Source organism: Oreochromis aureus, linkage group 7 (assembly GCF_013358895.1).
Source record: "Oreochromis aureus strain Israel breed Guangdong linkage group 7, ZZ_aureus, whole genome shotgun sequence".
NCBI classification, from domain to species: Eukaryota; Metazoa; Chordata; class Actinopteri; order Cichliformes; family Cichlidae; genus Oreochromis; species Oreochromis aureus.
The window spans coordinates 28710388-28731399 of record NC_052948.1 but is presented as its reverse complement, the minus strand read 5'-3'; the positions used below and the strand labels follow the sequence as shown (position 1 = coordinate 28731399).

Sequence of the window (21012 nt, the reverse complement as noted above, 5' to 3'; positions counted from 1 at the left end):
TGTGTCATGCGCAAAAGCATCAGAAGAGCCAACTCTCATCGAGTGAGAGCCGGATCACAACTTTGTTGTGTTGCCACAGTATTTAACTGTCTTCCCAGATACATCGCACACACCATAATTTCTATGCTGAACGTAAACGCAGTTATAATCTGTGAACAAAGTCAAGATTGCTGGTCTACAGTGGTCCCTCGTTTATCGCAGGAGTTATGTTCTAAAAATAACCCGCGATAGGTGAAATCCACGAAGTAGTCAGCTTCATTTTTTACAATTATTATAGATGTTTTAAGGCTGTAAAACCCCTCACTACACACTTTATACACTTTTCTCAGACAGGCATCAGCATTTTCACACTTTTCTCTCTTGTTTAAACACTCTCAAAGTTCATACCTTTGTAGAAAAATAAGTCCAGTATTATAGAATGAAACCAAAGATCAAACCATGTTTTCACGTCCAGAACATGGGAATAGAGCAGCTGCGAGAGAATTCAACATCAACAAATCAATGGTACGGAAAGAAGAATAAGTTAAATAAAGTTTGACTTATCTGACTGTTTTGTTTTGCTTAATGCGCCTTATGGTCCGAAAAATATGCTAACTTCTACATTCCATTAGCATGTCCAGAAGTCCAACTCTGCGTTTCACGTTGCAACACATTTCGTTGACATTGTTGTGTTTGTTGGGGAGAAAACTTACAAACATACAGTACAGTACTTTATGTAAATTTGACAAGTTAAATGCATTCTGTACTGTACAGGAGACACAGCACGGAGGAGATTGATTGACAATGGTCTACAGCCGATCAGGACGTAGAACACAATGAGCTGCAAAAAAAAAAAGCATGCAAAATTGCACACAAAAAATCCACGAAACAGTGAGACCGCGAAAGGTGAACCGAGTTATAGCGAGGGAACACTGTACACTGTACACTGTACCAGAACAAACAGATTCAGGGATAGCTTCTTTCCCAGAGCTATCACCATTGCAAATAAGCACAAAAACAATTGAACCTGCTTAGCCATACCATACTGTCACTGTCATTATATTATGCTGCTATTCATACTGTCATACTGTCATTATATTAATGCTGCTATCCTGTAAATATCATACTTACTTTTGTTTGAGTACTTATGTTTGTTTTATTGTACCTTTTATATCTTACTATTTTTTATTATATTTATTTTGCATTTTGCACCAAGGGAGTGGCACTCCAATTTCGTTGTACCCTGTACAATGACAATAAAGGCTATTCTATTCTATTCTATTCTATTCTATTTTGTGCCTCGGGTTTCTCATTGACTCACACCCTTGTGGAGGCGTAGCATCCACATGAGTGAGAAGCGGAAGGTGATTGTAGTTCCTATCAACAGGGTATTGCCGACTATCCCGCTAATTGCGGAGTTTACTTTTGTCTGTATGTTATATTTATGCTTAAAAACAAATTTAATCAAATTAGATATTATAATTTCAATTTCAATTCATATGGGAATTGATCCTGCAACATGAAATGCTGGTATTGGAAGTATTGATATTCCCCAGTCAGTGAGTGAGACAGTAGACTGCGGTGAGAATGAGAGTCTAAGTGCATCGCAAAAATACATAAATATGACTGACACCCGTAAACAAAGGAGCATCTGGCTGCAGTATAAAGAAGCTGAGGCATTTGATTATTCTGAATGTCAACCTGCACTGAGGACATACTGTTTGGCTGCTGAGTTTAGTTCTGTTTCTGTTCTGTGGATTTGTTTGCAGTGCTTTGTTTATGTGTTGAATTAAAATCAAAAGTTAAATTAAAATATTATACAAAAGTAAGAATGCCTGCTTTTGTAACAGAACAAATACACAATATTAGGCAATTATAAGGCATCTCATAAAAACTCTAAATGCAAAAGGGTTTATCAACACACAGAGCATTCATATTTGTCAAACATGAGGCTACAGATGATAATAAATTAAGAGCCATTTGGGAGCCAAAAGTGCCAGCTCTTCTTTGGGATTCCTGCCACAACAGCTGGCTCTCTGAAAAGAGACAAACTTCCGATCACTATTATCGTGTTTACGTCATAATATCACGGGAAAACTATTTTCTTTTGATTTAAAGTGTGAAATACCACCCCCTGCTGTCCATTCCGCCTCACTGCGCCCCGAGCGCCGTCCTCCTCCTCACCGCCAGGGGGCGGTAACCCTCACAGGAAGGCAGAAGTAGAGGAGCGCCGTCCGGGTGTCTTCCTCTTCCTTCCGCGGCCTCAGAGGTAGGAGTTCTGTCCCGCTCATGAAGCGGCGAATCCGTGTTAAATCTGAGTAAATATACCGCATCCTGCGTTGTAAGACGCTGGATTGTGTCAACTGTGTGTAAATGTGTGCGCTGATGGTTGAATTGTGTGTCTGGAGCCATTAAATTAAATTTTATTAAGATATTTGCGGAGACGCCGGGTTGGTGGCTCCGGCGGCTGTCCGCCATGTTGGCTCCGTGTGGCGTGGATAGGAGTTGTAAAGCGGTCCTAGCAGCTCTTTTTCTCCGTGTTTGTGGGGTTTAAAGCTGTTTAACGTCACCTGCGATCTCTCGGTGCTGTCTGAGATGGTCTTACCTGCTGTGTGCTATCCTGAGGAGACTAACGTGTGCCTCTTCTTACAGATATCTGACAATGGTCCGCTACTCTCTCGACCCCGAGAACCCGACTAAATGTGAGTAAAGGTGAACTTAAGCTATGTGTGGGGGTTAGCTAGTGGCCGTGATGACCTCTTAGGACACCTTTGGATTCCACATGAAAACAAACTAATGACACAACTGAGCTGCTGCATTCACTGGTGGAGTAATCCGAGTCGTTGCTGTGGGTGCTAACGGCTTCTCTCTGTCTTTCAGCATGCAAGTCGAGGGGATCCAACCTCCGGGTGCACTTCAAGGTAAGAGTCCACATGTGGGCACAGACCAAGGGGATCACAGGGTTCATCTGTAGTCTCACGCGTGTCCATGATAAAGTAGCTTCTCTCAGGTGTGAAGGTGTGTAGAGGCTCAGAGTAGGCAGGTAGGTTACATGAGCAGCAGCAGGGTTCTGAATCTGGGCTCTAACTCATTAAACACACGTGGATGTGGGTTCAGTGTAATATGGTGCTCTGACTCAGTAGAGAAAATAAATCCATAAAATGATCCCATCTTACTTCAGAGTTATGAAACTGTGTGAATGGCTAGTTGTCGTGGGGAATGATGGGAGATGCACTGAAATGTTTTATGCTCTTGCATTATGTGTCTATCTGTGATCCCAGCCAATAGAAACACTCTGTACTGTGGTCAGTTTATTTCACGCAGATGCGTTTGTCCCTCCAGTTTTTCCACTTCCTCACACCCAGTTTGAGTGATCCTTACATTGATGCTGTGGTTATTAGTCCTGATAGAAGTGATTATGGTTCTCTCACTGATACATGTAAAAACCACACAGGAGGGGTCAGTGGTGTTTATGAGCTGTCTGTCAGGTGTAGTTAAATATCCTTCGAGGTTGATGTCTCGCTGAAGCATAAACCTCAGTGAGGTCTGTTCATTAGAGCTTCAGGTAACAGCATGAGCCTGGTTTCTGTGAACAGTCCAGGTTGTGTGGAGCTCTGCTTCAGCTGCAGAATGTGTGAGATGTCTGAAAATAACTGGTGACACTTTTAATCTCACTTTTGAATACAGGTGTAATCCTCCTGTACTTAAATAGAATTTCTGTGTATTTAATTTTATTTAAGTTACTATTTAAACTTAGATACTTAAAGCTCTGCTCCCAAGGATAAGGAGTGAATAAGTCAGGATTTTACAGGAAAAATAAATAACTGTGAACGTCTTGAGTAACGTTTGTCATGTGTTTAGAAATGTTGAATAGACAATCTGCTGTGATTGAATGAGCTCCTGGTCTAATGTTTATGTCAGTGGGAGGAGCTCTAGTTTTAAAGATGGCTGCAGGGTTTGTTTGGCTGTGGATTAAAGAGACTTGGTTTTCTGTCGTATCAATCAGATCGCACAGATTCTCTGATGGTTTATATTTGCCTCCCCTAAAATCTATAAACACGTTCAACTTTCATTAGATCTAATGTGACCGCCGAGGCCCTCAGAACTGACCCGACATCTGGACATCATGCTGATGTCATGAAGGTTACGACATAAAGGTGCCACTTTGCTGATCCGGTCTCTGACCAGTCTGTGTCCTCACTTTCAGAACACCCGTGAGACGGCCCAGGCCATCAAAGGCATGCACATTCGCAAGGCTAACAAGTACCTGAGGGACGTCATCGTCAAGCACCAGTGCGTCCCCTTCCGCCGCTACAACGGCGGCGTCGGCCGCTGTGCTCAGGTGAGATCCCAGCGAGCGTGGCATCACTCTGACAGCTGCAGTGATGACCTTCTTAGGACACCTTTGGATTAAAGATGAAACTAAATCTAATGATCTGAGCAGCAGCGAAGGTGGCCGGAGTAACCCCGCCTCTGAGCTTGGAGGCATGGTCTAAAAACACCTTTGATGTTTTCTGTTTTCAGGCCAAACAGCACGGCTGGACCCAGGGACGCTGGCCCAAGAAGAGCGCCGAGTTCCTCCTGCACATGCTCAAGAATGCCGAGAGCAATGCTGAGCTGAAGGTGAGGTCATGAGGAGGGGAGGGACCAACGGGTGTAGCAAGCAGACAGAGAGATGGACGCCCTGGAACACACTTTTATATTGAGGGATCGATTCCAATTTAATCAGCAGGTCTCACCTGTCTGTCTGCAGCTTTAAACACCTGAAACTGTGCTAGTGATGTGCAAAGTAGTTTGTGTGATCGGACCGTTGTTAGTTTTCTAAATGTGTCGTCTCTTAAGTAGTGTGCATGTCAGTGTCACATTAATAAACAATATTTGTTTATTTTAAGAATAAAGCCCAAATGTTGGACTATTCTGTAAATGAGTTAGCTGTCTTATGCCTGTGATGAGTCATAGCCTCTCTGTATGGCATGAGGCTGTAACATCAGGATCCATCTTGCTGTTTCCCAGACGCAGTTTTCTGTACTGCCTCTGTGACGTCCTTGAACTCATCACGCTGTTTTTATGAACTAAAGGAGCCGTGGCAGCTGTGACTTATCGACAGCTTTAATCTCACATTTTAACTTGGTTCTCAAACTGAACACTAATATTTTTCTCTCAATGATACTCCGTCGTGTGTTTCAACTTCTTAAACATGACAGAGTATCCACATTTAGTCTAAATCCATTGATCACATCTGGATTTTGTTGGTCCAACAGAAAGCAGGTCTCTGAGGACACTGGCTTTGATTTCATGAAGTTATGACACAAGAGCGTTCTTTAAGTTTAAAATGATGATCTGCATCGTGACATCAGCCTGCAGGTGTCGATCACAGGCAGGCTTTAGGGAGGCGGAGCTTCCACATGAGGGCGGGCGGGGACGTTGAGATGACCCTGAGCTTGGTTTCAGCTCTGTGGAGCTGGTTGTTGTTGAGCTGATCGGTGAGCAACAGATTGCAGTGATGACCATTTAGGACACCTTTGTATGAACCATGAAAAGAACAATTACAGTCTGAGCAATCTGAGAATCACAGACAGCTGGAACGAGAGGACAACACTACTTTAATGATCACATGCTTCAGGCCTCGGTTTCTCGGGTGATGTTTAGTCTTCATCTCCGAATGTTTGGAAGCAAGAGGCCAACCAATCAGAGCCTTTGATTAATAAATGATTAATATCTGATGATTTTAGCTTTGAAAGGACCAATGGGCGTCTATTTTCTCGCGGTGGTTCTGACCAGTGTTTGTGCTTTCAGGGTCTGGACGTGGACTCTCTGGTCATCGAGCACATCCAGGTCAACAAGGCGCCAAAGATGAGGAGGCGTACATACCGTGCCCACGGCCGCATCAACCCCTACATGAGCTCGCCGTGCCACATTGAGATGATCCTGACAGAAAAGGAGCAGATCGTCCCCAAGCCCGAGGAGGAGGTCGCCCAGAAGAAAAAGGTGAGCACGTGGGAAGCGCGAGGGGTGTGGCTTCAAACATGCAGCACGGAGCGGGGTTAGGGGCCAAATTAAAGTTGGCTTAGTCTCTGGGGACCCGGAGAGCTGCGATTTCCCTTTTACTGAAAGTCCCATGAATGCCATAGCGAGCGCAGTGAATCCTGCTCCTCCGGCTGTACGTCTGAACCCGTCACCTTCCTCCTGCTCTTCATCATCTGTCGCAGTGATGACTCCTTAGGACACCTTTGGATTCTCCATGAAAACAACCCTGTTAAAACTGAGCGACCGTCTGCCAAGGCAGCGGTGCCAACTCTCTGATCGATGATGTCATAACCCTGCCTCTCTCTCTCTCTCTCTGCAGGTTTCACAGAAGAAGCTGAAGAAGCAGAAGCTGATGGCACGCGAGTAAAATTCTAATAAACCTGAAACTTGTTATGAGAGAAGACTCGGACTCGTTTCTTTCACCAAGCGTTCCTGTTGCTCCTTCAAAATAAACCTCAGCTGCTGCTTTAGCAGCCCAGCTGATGGGTTCTTCCTCTCTGTGCCTTTCAAAATGAAAGCCCATTAAGTCTACTGTGACGTGTTTACAACACTGATTAAAATAAAGTTTTTATTTTACTGGATATGTAATTCACAGAGCTGAAAATGATATTCCAGCAGCAGATGCAGAATAAAAGTTTACAATAAACATGATATAAATATCAATGCCACAGTGAGGGTCTGAACTGTGAGTGCAGCTGTTTATAACGATAAAAATGAGCGTAAAGAAGAGTTATGAGGTATTGAAGCAGCAGGTTCAGGTTCATCCACCTGTGCTGGGGTTCATTTCACCCTCCTGTGGTCATGTGACAGGTGTTGAGCAAACGTGATTCCGGCCGTTTTTGAGGGTTGAATTCGTTGAAGTAGAATCTGTCTGCAGGAGGTGATGAGGCCTCTCCAGTTCAAAGAGCTTTAGGAGGCAGGTCGAGGCAGGTGTGGGTGAGTTCCTGGACCCAGAATCGGTGAACTGCATTTAGAGCAGGGGTGTCCAACTCCAGGCCTCAAGGGCCGGTGTTCTGTAGGTTTTAGATGTGTTCATGATCCAACACTGCTGATTTAAATGGCTAAATTACTTCCTCAACATGTCTTGAAGTTCTTCAGAGGCCTGATAATAAACTAATCATTTGATTCAGGTGTGTTGACCAAGGGTGATATCTAAAACCTGCAGGACAGTTCTCTGACCAACGCAAAGGATAAAGTTTGTAGATTTTACATTGTTGCAGTACAAGATGGGAAATGGTGTCTCACTAATTTAGAAGATCATGCCTTGAGAAATAGTTTGCTGCTTTAAGAAAAAAAAAAAAAGCCCTCCGTAAAGCTAGAACATCTTACTATTCATCACTGATTAAAGAAAGTAAAAACAACCCTAGGTTTCTCAAAAAGTCTGCGTTCTGTTGAGCCAACCATCCCTTTAACGTTAACTAGTAATGACTTCATGAACTTCTTTACAAATTAACCGTTAGAGAAAAAATTACTCATGATCATTTCACAGATGTACCATTACCTACAGCTACTTTCAGTACCATTGATATTTATTTAGAATTTTCTTCTCCAATTGATCTTTCTGAGTTAACTTCAGTAATTACTTCTGCCAAACCATCAACGTGTCTTTTAGACCATGTTGGGAAGGTTACTTTTAAAATGTATTCCACTACAGATTACAGGATACATGCCCCAAAATGTATTTTGTAACGTATTCCCTTACGTTACTCAATGAGAGTAACGTATTCTGAATACTTTGGATTGCTTAATATATTATCATGCTTTTTACAACTGCATGAATGTACTATTGCTGTGTGATTTATTACTATTACTGAAGGTTACTCGCCATAGCAATACCAACTAGATTTTACATCTTAATATACAATGAGTAACAGTAGGTGGACATTAGGTAAGGCTGCACTTTTTGCAGCGATCTCGTATAGAAAACTGTTCCGTGCGTCTATAAAACAGGTTCGCGGCTCCAAACTGTAGTTAAGGGACCTCTGGCTAATACGTCAGGTTCTGTGTCGGGCTTGTAACCAAAACCTAGCTTTACTTTGTTGTCTGGGTCAACTTTGCTAGTGAGAGACAGAGAGAGGCGTTGAAAGGCTGCTCCAATGGAACTTATTGTTTCGGAGGAAAACACAAACACAGTGCACAGTCAAGTCTTAATAGCTTACTTACAACTGGACTACACTGCCCATGAGGCTACTTTCTTTAGGGCTATGCCTGTAACACTCTGCCTATTGCCTTCATATTAAATCATTATTTGAAAAATAATTTTAAACAATGTTTCTTCACGTTATTATGCGGGCCGCAAGTAGAAGTGACATGGGCCGCAAGATTGAGACACAGGCGTTAGAGCCTCATAATGCGTGTTTTGTTTGGGTTTCCACCAGCACGGAATTATCAAAAATAGAGAGGGGATGGCCTAACATATGAAACAGGAAAAGACCGTAGTGTAATATATTTATTTCAACAAAGTAACTGTATTCTGAATACCACTTTTTTAAATGGTAACATAATGGAATACAGTTACTCATATTTTGTATTTTAAATACTTTTAAATACTTAATTCAATTCAATTTTATTTATATAACGCCAAATCACAACAAGTCGCCTCAAGGCGCTTCATAGGTATAGAGAAAAACCCAACAATCATATGACCCCCTATGAGCAAGCACTTTGGCGACAGTGCGAAGGAATTACTCCCTTTTAACAGGAAGAAACCTCCGGCAGAACCAGGCTCAGGGAGGGACGGCCATCTGCTGCGACCAGTTGATCCTCTAAATTTGTGACATGCCATTTCCTCTCCAGCTTACGAGTTATCTGCTTTAGGCTACGTGTTTGAGAATTATACCACGGAGTCAAGTACTTCTGATTTGAGACCTTAGTTTTCACAGGAGCTACAGTATCCAGAGTCATACGTAGTGAGGAGGTAAAATTATTAACAAGATAATCGACCTCTGTTGGAGTAGCGTTCAGGTAGCTGCTCTGCTCTATGTTGGTACAGGGCATTGAAGATGATAACAGTGGGTGGATTATATTCTTAAACTTAGTTACAGCACTTTCAGAAAGACATCTACTGTGATAAAGTCTACTCTCCACTGCTGTGTAATCAATTATTGTAAATGTAAATGTTATCAGGAAATGATCAGACAGCAGAGGGTTTTCAGGAAACACTGTTAAATGTTCAGTTTCTATGCCATATGTTAAAACAAGATCTAGAGTGTGATTAAAGTGGTGGGTGGGTTCTTTTACATTTTGACAGAAGCCAGTTGAGTCTAATAACAGATTAAATGCCATGTTGAGGCTGTCATTTTTAGCATCTACATGGATGTTAAAATCACCCACAATAATTATTTTATCTGAGCTGAGCACTAAATCAGATAAAAAGTCTGAGAAATCAGACAGAAACTCTGTGTAAGGCCCAGGTGGACGATATATGATAACAAGTAAGACTGGTTTCTGAGTTTTACAGCTGGGGTGGACGAGGCTAAGCATCAGGCTTTCAAATGAATTAAAAGTCTGTCTTGGTCTTTCGTTAATTAATAGGCTGGTGTGAAAAATTGCTGCCACACCGCCCCCTCGGCCTGTGCTTCGAGATTTCTAGTAGTTAGAATGACTCGGGGGTGTTGATTCATTTAAACTAACATAATCATCCGGCTGCAACCAGGTTTCTGTAAGGCAGAGTAAATCGATTTGTTGATCAATTATTAAGTCATGTACTAACAGAGACTTGGAGGAGAGAGACCTAATATTTAATAATCCACATTTCACTGTTTTACTCTTTGGTTCAGATGTGGATACTGTATTGTTCTTTCTTTGTGATTTTTATGTTTAAGTTGTTTATTGCTGGTTTTAGTTTGTTTTTTGTCTGTTTGGGAGCTGACACAGTCTCAATGGAGATGGGTTTTGGGGGTAGCAGGAGGAGAGAAGCTGCAGAGAGGCGTGTAAGACTGCAACTCTGCTTCCTGGTCCCAACTCTGGATAGTCATATTTTGGGGGGTTTAATAAATTTGTCCATATTTCTAGAAATGAGAGCTGCTCCATCCAAAGTGGGATGGATGCCGTCTCTCCTAACAAGACCAGGTTTCCTTCAGAAGGTTTGCCAATTATCTATGAAGCCCACATCGTTTCTAACGCCGGTACATGTATTTCGTTACTCCCCAACACTGCTTTTGGGGAGTAACGACCGGGAGGAGGACCCGGGGCAAACCCAGGACACGCTGGAGAGTTTATATCTCTTGGCTGGCCTGTGAACGCTTTGGTGTTCCCCCGGACAAGCTGGAGGAGGTGGCTGGGGATAGGGAGGTCTGGGCTTCTCTGCTTGGGCTGCTGCCCCCGCGACCCGGCCCCGAATAAGCGGAAAAAAATGGGTAGATGGATGGATCTTTAATATGATCAACACATCTTTTATAATTGGCTGTGTACCACAGGCCTTAAACCGTTACTTAAAAATCCATCTCTTGACCAAGCGACTTAGCTAATTATAGGCCAATCTCCAAGCATTCCTTTCATCTCAAAAATCCTTGAAAGAGTAGTTGTCAAACAGCTAACAGATTATCTGCAGAGGAATGGCTTATTTGAAGAGTTTCAGTCAGGTTTCAGAGCTCATCACAGCACAGAAACAGCTTTAGTGAAGGTTACAAATGATCTTATGGCCTCTGACAGTGGACTCATCTCTGTGCTTGTCCTGCTACACCTCAGTCCAGCGTTCGATAATAATATTCTATTAGAACTATTAGAGAATGCTGTAGGTATTACAGGTACTGCTCTGCAGTGGTTTGTATCATATCTATCTAATAGACTCCAATTTGTTCATGTAAATGGTCTTCTTCACACACTGAGGTTAATTATGGAGTTCCACAGGGTTCAGTGCTAGGACCAATTCTGTTTACATTATACATGATTCCCTTAGGCAATATCATCAGAAGGCATAGCATATATTTTCACTGCTACAAAGATTCGTGCGATCGTGGCTCAAGAGTTGGGTGTTTGCCTTGTAATCGGAAGGTTGCCGGTTCGAGCCCTGGCTTGGACAGTCTCGGTCGTTGTGTCCTTGGGCAAGACACTTTACCCGTTGCCTACTGGTGGTAGTCAGAGGGCCCGGTGGCGCCAGTGTCCGGCAGCCTCGCCTCTGTCAGTGCGCCCCAGGGTGGCTGTGGCTACAATGTAGTTTGCCATCACCAGTGTGTGTGTGGGTGACTGGTTTTGTAAAGCGCTTTGGGGTCCTTAGGGACTAGTAAAAGCGCTATACAAATACAGGCCATTTACTCTGGTTGATATTGCTTTGACCTCCAGTAACACTGTGAGGAACCTTGGAACCTTGGAACCATGCTGAGGTTAATTATGGTGTTCCATAATTGGAACACCATTATGGTGTTCTTGTTGTTCCTAGAGTATTTAAAAGTAGAATGGGAGGGAGAGCCTTCAGTTTTCAGGCCCCTCTTCTGTGGAACCAGCTTCCAGTTTGGATTCAGGGGACAGACACTATCTCTACTTTCAAGATTAGGCTTCAAACTTTCCTTTTTGCTAAAGCATATAGTTAGGGCTGGATCAGGTGACCCTAAATCCTCCTTTAGTTACGCTGCTGTGTTGTGAGTTATGTTGCTGTGATTTGATGATATATAAATAAAACTGAATTGAAATCTTTAGGGTCCCACAGTCTGAGAAACAGTGAGACAGCTGGACGTGTTAATCCTGATCACTGTGATTTATTATAAAATAATGCAAACAAACTCTTCAAAGGTATTTATTGAGTTTCACTGTAGGATTAAATCTTTATGTGAGTGTAAAGTTGAGCTCAGTGAAGTCAAAGAGAAGGCATCTCTGTCCAGTCTCAGTGTTTCTGTGACAAGTTCATAAACTCATAAACACTAAACTGCAGCTGCTGGTCGTGAACTCAGCTGACTTCATGTTTACAGGATTTACACATATGTATTCAACACTGTAGGATTTTTATACAGGTAGCTTCATTTAGCTGATTACAAGGCACGTGGATAAAATGAACCCTGTGTGCTGACACAGTCTGACCAGAGGGGGGCGCCTGCGCACTGCTGATTTTGTGTTTCAGTCTCTTTCAGCAAATTGAAGCATCTTCCTGATCGTCATCATAACACAACACCATAATTTAATATGTCCAGCTGCTCCAGATTACTTTATTATTTCTCTCAAACAATTCTCTTATCAAAAATACAAAATCAATAAACTTATAAAGAGAATCTGAGGTCTGTCGCGGTAAATTTATTATTTATTTAAATGCATCAAGTCTGAAATATTATTATTAATTATTAGTAGTTTATTGTAATCAATAACACATTTTCTCAAAGATTCAAAGATTTAAAAACAAAATTGTTTGTTGAATTAAAGGATTTTCAAAACATAATTTAATTACTGTTATTAGCAGCAGTATTATGTCTCTGTACTGTGGTAACACTGGGTGAACTTAAAAGTACTCAAAGTAATCTATTACATCTAAACGAAAGTAACCTGAAATCAGTGTTGTACAAATCAAGCAGTGCTTCATATTTTCCATGTTTTGTGTTAATGATCAGCTGTGATGTCATCACTCTATACAGGAGCAGAGGTTTGAAGTTTAGGAAAATGGAAGCAATAAAACAGATATTTTACTTTATTAGTTTTTTATTCTTATTTATCACTGAAGGCCTACTAGATTTAATTAATTCATTAATTAAAAACTACTAAAGCCTCATTTTTCCTGAGTCGAGTCTGCAGGCTGCTGTGTAGTCTGAGAGGTCAAATCCAGGGCTGGGTGTGACATCACTTCCTGTTACTGTTTTCTGTGACTGATTTGTTTCTGGCTCTGTCACACTTACATGTTAGAGGAACAAACAGGAAAATCTGCCCCACATCTGCCAGAGGGTGGGGTTTAACGACAACGACAGGTATTCAAAAAAAAAAAAAAATAATATATTAATAATATATTATAAATGATCATAATTTCACCTCAGTATTTATATTAGAGGTGAACATCATTATTGTTGATTATTAATTTTTTGAGGATGATGAAGCAAAGAAATAGAAAATCAGCAGTAAATGAGTGTAAAAAAACGTCTTTTCATGATCCTCCAGAAGGACCTGCTGCACTTTTTTATGATGCAGCTTTTCAAATTTCCAATATTTCCTTCAAAATAAAAGCCTGAAATGAGTTCCAAACCCAGGGCTCGAGTCCCCGTGAAGGGTCACGAGGAAATTTTGAGCGGTCATGAGTGGAGAATTTAAAAAATCATTTAAAAGAGATTAAATTAAAGTGGAGAACTTAAGACAGGAAATGACTCAGATCTTTTTGACTAACCGTCCAGATGTTTACAGAGGCTGAGCTCATGTTTGACCTGCAGGGTTTTTATCTCAGATCTTTTTTTAGTTTAGAGCTGAAACACAAACACGTTCCTCTCAGGTCTGATCCACAGCCCGAAGGTCGATGCTGCCATTCTCAGAATTGATTTGTTTGTTCATTTCATGCATGAATTACACTGTAAAAAAAAAAAAAAAAAAAAAAGGAATGGAGGTTTCTGTAAAATTGAAAATTTTAACGTGTGGTTAAAAAAAAAACAGACAATATGGAAAATAATTTTTAAATAATAATAATAACATGAAAAATTCTTTCATTTTAAAACTGTTTATATTGTATTTTTACAGTTGTTGTTGTTTTTGTTTTTTACTGCGTGTGCTCTGTTAATAATATTTATTGTTTAAAATGATAATGTTCAAATGTTCCTCTGGAAAAAACTAATTAACTTCATTTTGCAGTTTTAAAAACACACTTTAGCTTCCATTTGTGTTTATAAGAGGTTTTTAAAAATAGAAATGAAATAAAATCCACCTGTCTTTTAAACCTTTAGTTTGATTAATCTTCTGGTCTGTGTGTGTTGTTATGGATAAACTCTCCCAGCAACTAAGATTTGCCTGACACAATTAGATTTGGTCCTCAGTGACCTGCTGGATGTTTAACTGTTATATAAAAACCAGCGCTCATTTATCCGTGTGGTGTACAGGACACATGAACGCAACACAATCTGAGACCTCTGAATTTTAAAAGAAATCTTGACCCTTAAACATTTACTGACTTTATCTTTAATAAAATTTGCTAAACTTTTATTTCTAAATGTGAAGCTGTGTGACCGATCATCTTTAACTCATCATTCTTACGTTAACTGAAAGTAACAGCAACTTATTCAATTACAGACAAACTAAAGCTAATAAATGATAAATAAACAAAGGTCAGCTTTATTTCTTGCATAAAAGCAGTGTGAGCATAACAATGAAGCGTTATATTAAACTGTTTGTTTTAAGAATTCAGGAGAAATCAGACACATTTAATATTTTATATCAAAGTAAGAGCACTCTAATTCATTTTAAGTTAAACAAATTGCACAGATTTAATTTAGAAAATGTTATTATAAATAAACTCAAAGATTATACAATAATTCACCTAAAAATGTATGAATTAAGTTTAACGCATTAATTTGAATCAAACAAAAAACAGTTCTGGAAACGCTGTTGTTTGTTTGTTTGTTTGTATATGCATTTCTTTTCTTCTTCTTTTTTTGTTGCTGTTATAACCACATTTCCCCTTGTGGGACAATTAAAGGATTATTTTATTCTTCTATTCTATTCTACAAAGTGGCATCAAACCATCAAGCAGCACTTTCCATTTTCCTTTCCATGAAATCAGAGTCACGTGGACAATTATTATAAAATGAATTTAATGTTCTTGGTGATTTTTCCGAAATGTAAGCGTTGCTATTGCAGCGCCCCCTGCTGGCTACTATTTGTCTGTTTAGATATAAAATAATTAAAAAATATTTTCATTTATTAAGACAAATTTTACTATATTTTATTAAACAGCAAAGCGGGACTGAAATCATTTTTATTATTTCAATCATAAAAGCAGAGTGTGTTTAAATTTTTTTTCACACATTAACAGAAACCTTTGTTTTATTTTAATTTCCACTATTTTACTTTATTTTATTTTACTTTATTTCATTTCTTTTAACTTCATTTTATTTTGTTGTAATAACCGGCCAGGTTTTGCTCCTCTGATTATTTAAATCATATTTTTGTCTCTGACCTTTAAATTCTCGTTTTTCTCTTTCTTCGTATTTTTTTTTATTTCCCATCACTCATCTCATTCCTGATCAGCCAATCACGAGGCCCTCCTGAACCCAGAACGCCTACGTCACCCCCAGGTCAACCAATCCGGAGTGACCCCCCTGCCCGTCCCCAGCCGCCTCCTCCCCGCCCACCTGCTCTCCCTCCTCTCTAACTTGGGCCAGATAGTCTCGCGCGGATGATCAGCTGTTATTATCTCACGCAACTCGCGGGCGGAAGCAGCGCGTGCGCTGGTGTCTATCCGGGACTCGGAGCTGGACTCAGGCTGTCTGCAGAGAGGACCGTGGTGGGATTAGAACGCAGAGCGGCCCGGGATGGGCTCAGAGTGGCGTTAATACGCGCCCCTGCCCGCAGAGCCCGGCCCGCCCCCCGGGGGGATGTTAGCGGCGGGTCCGATGGACGGGTCCCGTCAGAGCGCCTTCCTCCTCAGCACGCCCCCCCTGGCTGCTCTGCACAGCATGACCGAGATGAAGACCCCGCTGTACCCGGCCTACCCGCTCTCCTCCGGTGGCCCCGCCTCCTCTACCTCACCGGCTACCACCTCCCCGAACCCGGGCGGCATGGCCGCAGCCTCCCCGGGCATCAAGAGCTCCACCGGCCCGTCCTCCGGGCTCGGCTCCCCGCAGCAGTGCTCCTCCGCCACACCGCACGGAATTAACGACATCCTGAACCGGCCCTGCGCCACCTCCGCTGGGGCCTCCGCCTCCTCCTCCGCAGGGATCCTGACGGGTCTGCCCAGGTTCAGCAGCCTCAGCCCGCCGCCTCCCCCCGGGCTCTACTTTAGCCCCTCCGCGGCCGCCGTGGCCGTGGCCCGGTACCCGAAGCCCCTGGCGGACCTGCCAGGCAGGACGCCCATCTTCTGGCCGGGGGTGATGCAGAGCCCCCACTGGAGGGACGCTAGGTTCGCGTGCTCGCCCCGTGAGTGGAAAACAAGTGTTAGATCCCAGAAACATGATGTACAATAAAATAATAGAACAGAATAGAAGCAGGCTATGGGCTGTGTGTACTGAATGTCTGTGTCGGCTTCTCGTTTCAGATCAGAGCTCTGTCTTATTGGATAAAGACGGCAAACGGAAGCACACGCGGCCCACGTTCTCCGGGCAGCAGATCTTCGCCCTGGAAAAAACTTTCGAACAAACGAAATATCTGGCGGGCCCCGAGAGAGCCCGGCTGGCCTACTCCTTGGGCATGACCGAGAGCCAGGTCAAGGTAACCGACACCCCTATTTCAATATGTGCTGCTGCTTACCCTGCTGCTTATCCCACCCGTGTCTGCTTCCACAGACGGGACTTTCACTGTGTTTATGGGTAAATCGCGGAGAATTCATCAATAATTATATCAGGGGTTTTTCCTTTCGCACTGTTTGTACAGCGGGCTTGAATCCACATTTTTCAGCTAAAATTCAGGTTTTAATTTTCCTGTATCACAATAAAATTATTTAATTAATTTAAAGCAAAAACATTTTTTACAATCATGCGTACGTAGTTTTAAGTTATTTATCTTGTAAGTTTTTGAGCTTATGTGTTTGTTTAGCTCACAATTTTAACCTTTTACATGCATCAGGTCAGAATTCGTTAAATTAAATCTGAGTTCAAAAGAGGAAAATTAATTTTAGAAAGAATGATGACTTAACCTGTGACAGTTTAAATCTGCCTTTATAAATAAAGTTTTACCGTTTCTCATATTTAATAAGCTGCCGTTTAGTCGCCTGTATTGGTTTCTGTAGTTTCTTTAGGAATTTAAATGTGAAAACCGGGGCTGTTTCCTGTCTGAGCTTTAAATATTAAAAGCTAAATCGGCAGAAATGTGAGTGGGCTTCTGTGTGTGCCGCCGCCGCAGGTGTGGTTCCAGAACCGTAGGACGAAGTGGCGGAAGAAGCACGCGGCAGAGATGGCCTCCGCCAAGAAGAAGCAGGACTCTGAGACGGAGCGGCTCAAGGGCACTTCGGATAACGAAGACGAGGACGACGAGTACAACAAGCCGCTGGACCCGAACTCCGACGACGAGAAAATCACACAGTTGCTCAAGAAACACAAGCCCGCGAGCTCCGCGCTACTGCTGCACGCGCCCGACACGGACAGCTCCTAACCGGACCGGAAGTCCGAACTCAGCTGAAGTCACGTGAGCTCACCTGAATGACAGACTGGTTTTTACCTGCGGGCCGGAGCGGACTGTAAATATGAGTGAGTGAACAGAAATGTGAATATTTAAATTTAATGTTTTTCTACTTTTCATTTGGGTTTAACCCCCACCCCTTTCCCACCACCAACACCACCCCGCTGCGGGTCCCTGAAGGCCTCTCAGGAGGAGACCACGAACGCAGCACGTGTACAGACACAAACGGCGCAAACATTTACATTTTTTTATTATTGTTTTTTTTTCTGCTCGCACACATTTTATTTATATGTTCTGGGTTGTGAGTTGCGCCTGCGCAGTTGTGTACCCCGCAGGCTCATGTAATGCACTTTTATTGAATAAAAAAAGAACTGCAGGTGTTTGCTTTGTGTCGCTGATGCTCGGCTTCATCTGAGGCGGATTCTGGATTTCCTTTTTGATCCCAGCTGAAATCACGCAGAAAACATGGACGATTTTGTAGTTTTGGGGGGCTTTTTCTCTGCTTTGGCTGTCGGTGTTTGTGCGCAGTCACACCCGGCTGCGCGCTGCTGTGTCCCGGCTTCAGTCCCGACCAGTCCGCGCTCCCCGGTAACACTACCCTCAGCGGTAACACCACCCTCGCCACCGCTGAATTAAATCCGAGTTCTGTTTCCTGATCAGCGCTCAGCTGGTTAATTTTAATTTTGTGATTCTAACGCAGGGTCAAGTTTTTTGTTTTTCTGAAAATATTTCATACATTTAGGACAATAATTAAAGAGCGGATATGAACGTTAATGACTTTAAACCCTGTTTTTCAGTTTTGTTTTGTTTTTTTCCGTCTCCGGCATGTTTTTAATGCGCAGCACTGTGCTCTCTTCTTCTCAGTCTAAATTATATTTTCGCACATTTTTACACGTACAACGCAGAAAATGGGGATAAGTTTCAGTCAACAGGAACTCCGTTTTAAACTGCAGCTAAAAAATATGAAAATAATATTTAAAAGCAGTTAAAATAAAGTCCAAGCTGTAGCTCGGAGGATTCTTCCTGACATTTGATCGCTGATTTCTTTTCCCCATATTCAGTTGGTTTTTCATTTTTAATGCTAAACATTAATTTAATCGTTTTAATGACTCTTTATCACGTGACTAAATTTCTAAAACTTTATTTATTTTATAATTTATAATAATTTTTATTTTTCTCTCTTTAAGGTAAAGAAACAAATGTCATTTTTCCTTTTTTGTGCTTCTGAATTTGTATTTTTGGATTAAATGTGAAACGTGACTCAGCAGCTGATCCAGACGAATTATGATGAATAATAAATTCCTGTGTCAAACAGAAACAGAGAAAAACTGACGAGACACGAAAAACTGCGGCAAAAATGAGGCAAAAATAATAAAACATAAGAACCGTTTTTTTAATCCCCGTCAGCCTATCACAGAGCAGCATTTATTTATTGTTAAAATTATAATTTGTGAAAGCCAAAGAGAGCGAGATGTGAACTTCCGTGTTTATAAATTTTAAATGTCTGAATCCGTCGTAGCGGTCTTGAAGCTGAAATCTTTAATAATAATAATTTCATGTATTATTTATTATTATTATTATTATTATTATTATTATTATTATTATTATTATGCTTTCTGCTGTCATTGTGTCCACAGAGCTGTTGTTTCGGTGCTCCTGGCCGGCTGAACATGCAGATAATTTTTTTTATGCACTTTTATTCTATTTATTTTTTTTTTTTTTTTTTTTTAAATCTTTTTAAAGGATCGTTTAAAATGTGTGATTTTCAGTAATTAATGAGGTGAATTAATCCATTCATTAACTCGTTGATGGAAATGGTTTAAACATTTTTCTGAGGTATAAATTTAGAGTCCAGCTCAAGCCGTGAACTCGTGCAGCTCCAGCTGTTTGTGCTCAGCTGAGTATAAATGAATAAGTCAGACAAACGAAGAAGAAGTTCCAAAGTGATGTTTGTCTCGTTTTTCTTTGTTTTGACGAATCGGTGGCTATGAGCACTTGCAGAGCTCCACTTCCTCTCTCCCTTTAAAACGAGCTAGAGAGGCCGGGGAGGACTCTTCCCGAGGACTCCTCCTCACAGCTGGGCTCATGCTGGCTGAAGGATCCAGATGTTCTTTGAACATCAGCTCACTTATGTCGAGCTTCTGATTTTATTATTTGATAGTTTTATAAAATGAAAGTTTTGGTTACATGAACCCTTCACAGCACCAAGTATTACTTTAATAACTGATATGAATAATTACAAAAATGAAACTGATGAATAACAGAAAAAAGGACTACATTTTTTAATCTATAATTTTCCAGCAGAGAAAAAATATTAATTATTATTTTTAATGAACAATTCCAAATGTTCTTTTTTTCCGTGCATTTTATGAAACTGAGAGAGCATAAAATATTTAGTCTTCACCCGCTTTTTATTTTTAAACCAAAAAAACAAAAACATCTTCATCTTTTATTTATTAAATCTGCTGCGGATTGATTTCCTGTCAGCTGACCGGCTGTCATCCCTCCATTTGTGGCGTTCTGCTCGGGCTACTGCGAGGCTCAGAGGGGCCCAGCGTCATATTTCAGGCCCCAGAGGAGCTTCATCCGGCCCTGACTTGGACCTGTGGCGCTCCAGGCATTCACTGAGTATTTGAGGCCCCACAGGGCTCCAGCCCCACGTGTTGGGCACCTCTGTGAAGCTTCTCAACAGGAAGAAAAATGTTTAATTTTTAATGGACCAAACTAGACGAAACAGAAGAGAAAATAAAAGATTGAAATGTAAAAAAATTGAGTATTTGTAATAAAGCTGGAAGAACCAACCAATCGATTGATTTATTGATTAGTTTGCAGCTGATGAATGATTTTATGTTTCAGTCATTTTCATGCAGTTTTTTTCCCCTGTAAGAAGATCAACTTTTAACTTTTTGTTGTACAAACACGACACATGAGGAGAAATCAGTCAGCAGCCTGATGGACGGGGAAGCTGCCGGCCTTCTAACACCTTCACATCGACCCCAGCTGCTGTCCTTCATCATCCATCATCACAGCCAGAGACACTTTTAATGGTTTTGATGGTTTTAATGGTTTTTCTGGTTGGCGTCACAGAGGCTGAGGCTTGGAGACATTTCCATGGATGAAGAGCAGACGTTTGGATTCCCTGAACACAGCTTCTCATCTTCATCCTTCATTATTGAGCTTGCCTCCTGAAGCTTGCTGCAAGTCAACCTTTCCTCAAAAAATTCTGGAAATTTTATATTAAAACTGATAACAAATAAAATAAAAATAATTTTGTTTGTTTTTGCATCTGGACAGAGATGGAAGATACTCGTCAGGAATCATGAAATAAATGTAAACAAAACACTCCTCTGTGCTGAAACTTGTTCTGTATTTAAAGACACAGCTTCTCTGTGTACGTAGTCAGATTACTGCTGTAACATGTAACCGCTCTGTGATCGTTTCATTTATTAACTCAATATACATTGTTTCCTGCAGGATGTGAAGGATTTTCTCCTTTTTTATCAGCAGTTTCAGATCACTGCTGGCCGCATCAACATCAGCTTCTGAAACATGACTTTTACAGGCAGATCTAAAATCTACAATCTACATCTCTCACATGTTCCTGCACTTTAAACTGAATCTTACAGGAAGGCAGAGAAACAAGGCACTCACTTCTATCCAGCAGCTGCTACATCAGCAATTTAAAACAATTAACATAATTTTTTTTTAAACAATTAAAATTAATATGTATTTTAAAATTAAATTAAAATCAAATTTAATTAAAATTTAAAAACAAAC

General features: G+C 41.2%; 2 protein-coding genes and 4 non-coding genes across 6 annotated transcripts; all 6 read left to right on the top strand.

The window, feature by feature from the left end:
* The first annotated feature begins 2142 nt into the window (after positions 1 to 2142).
* Positions 2143 to 6407, top strand: rpl17 (ribosomal protein L17). The gene is made up of 7 exons (XM_031741507.2): positions 2143 to 2248; positions 2632 to 2681; positions 2860 to 2900; positions 4187 to 4321; positions 4504 to 4602; positions 5776 to 5967; positions 6326 to 6407. The coding sequence occupies exons 2-7, from the start codon at positions 2642 to 2644 to the stop codon at positions 6371 to 6373; spliced, it is 555 nt and encodes a 184-aa protein (XP_031597367.1). The 5' UTR covers positions 2143 to 2248; positions 2632 to 2641; the 3' UTR covers positions 6374 to 6407.
* Positions 2724 to 2793, top strand: LOC116322133. Its single transcript, XR_004199615.1, has one exon. It is a non-coding gene; the product is annotated as a small nucleolar RNA SNORD58 (small nucleolar RNA).
* LOC116322115 lies at positions 4357 to 4424 on the top strand. Its single transcript, XR_004199612.1, has one exon. It is a non-coding gene; the product is annotated as a small nucleolar RNA SNORD58 (small nucleolar RNA).
* Positions 5475 to 5541, top strand: LOC116322129. Its single transcript, XR_004199614.1, has one exon. It is a non-coding gene; the product is annotated as a small nucleolar RNA SNORD58 (small nucleolar RNA).
* Positions 6183 to 6250, top strand: LOC116322121. Its single transcript, XR_004199613.1, has one exon. It is a non-coding gene; the product is annotated as a small nucleolar RNA SNORD58 (small nucleolar RNA).
* Positions 6408 to 15290: 8883 nt separating the features above from the next.
* On the top strand, positions 15291 to 18007 carry nkx6.1 (NK6 homeobox 1). Its single transcript, XM_031741481.2, has 3 exons — positions 15291 to 16038; positions 16157 to 16329; positions 16960 to 18007. Exons 1-3 carry the CDS (start codon positions 15498 to 15500, stop codon positions 17206 to 17208), a joined length of 963 nt encoding a protein of 320 aa, XP_031597341.1. The 5' UTR covers positions 15291 to 15497; the 3' UTR covers positions 17209 to 18007.
* The last annotated feature ends 3005 nt before the right edge of the window (positions 18008 to 21012 follow it).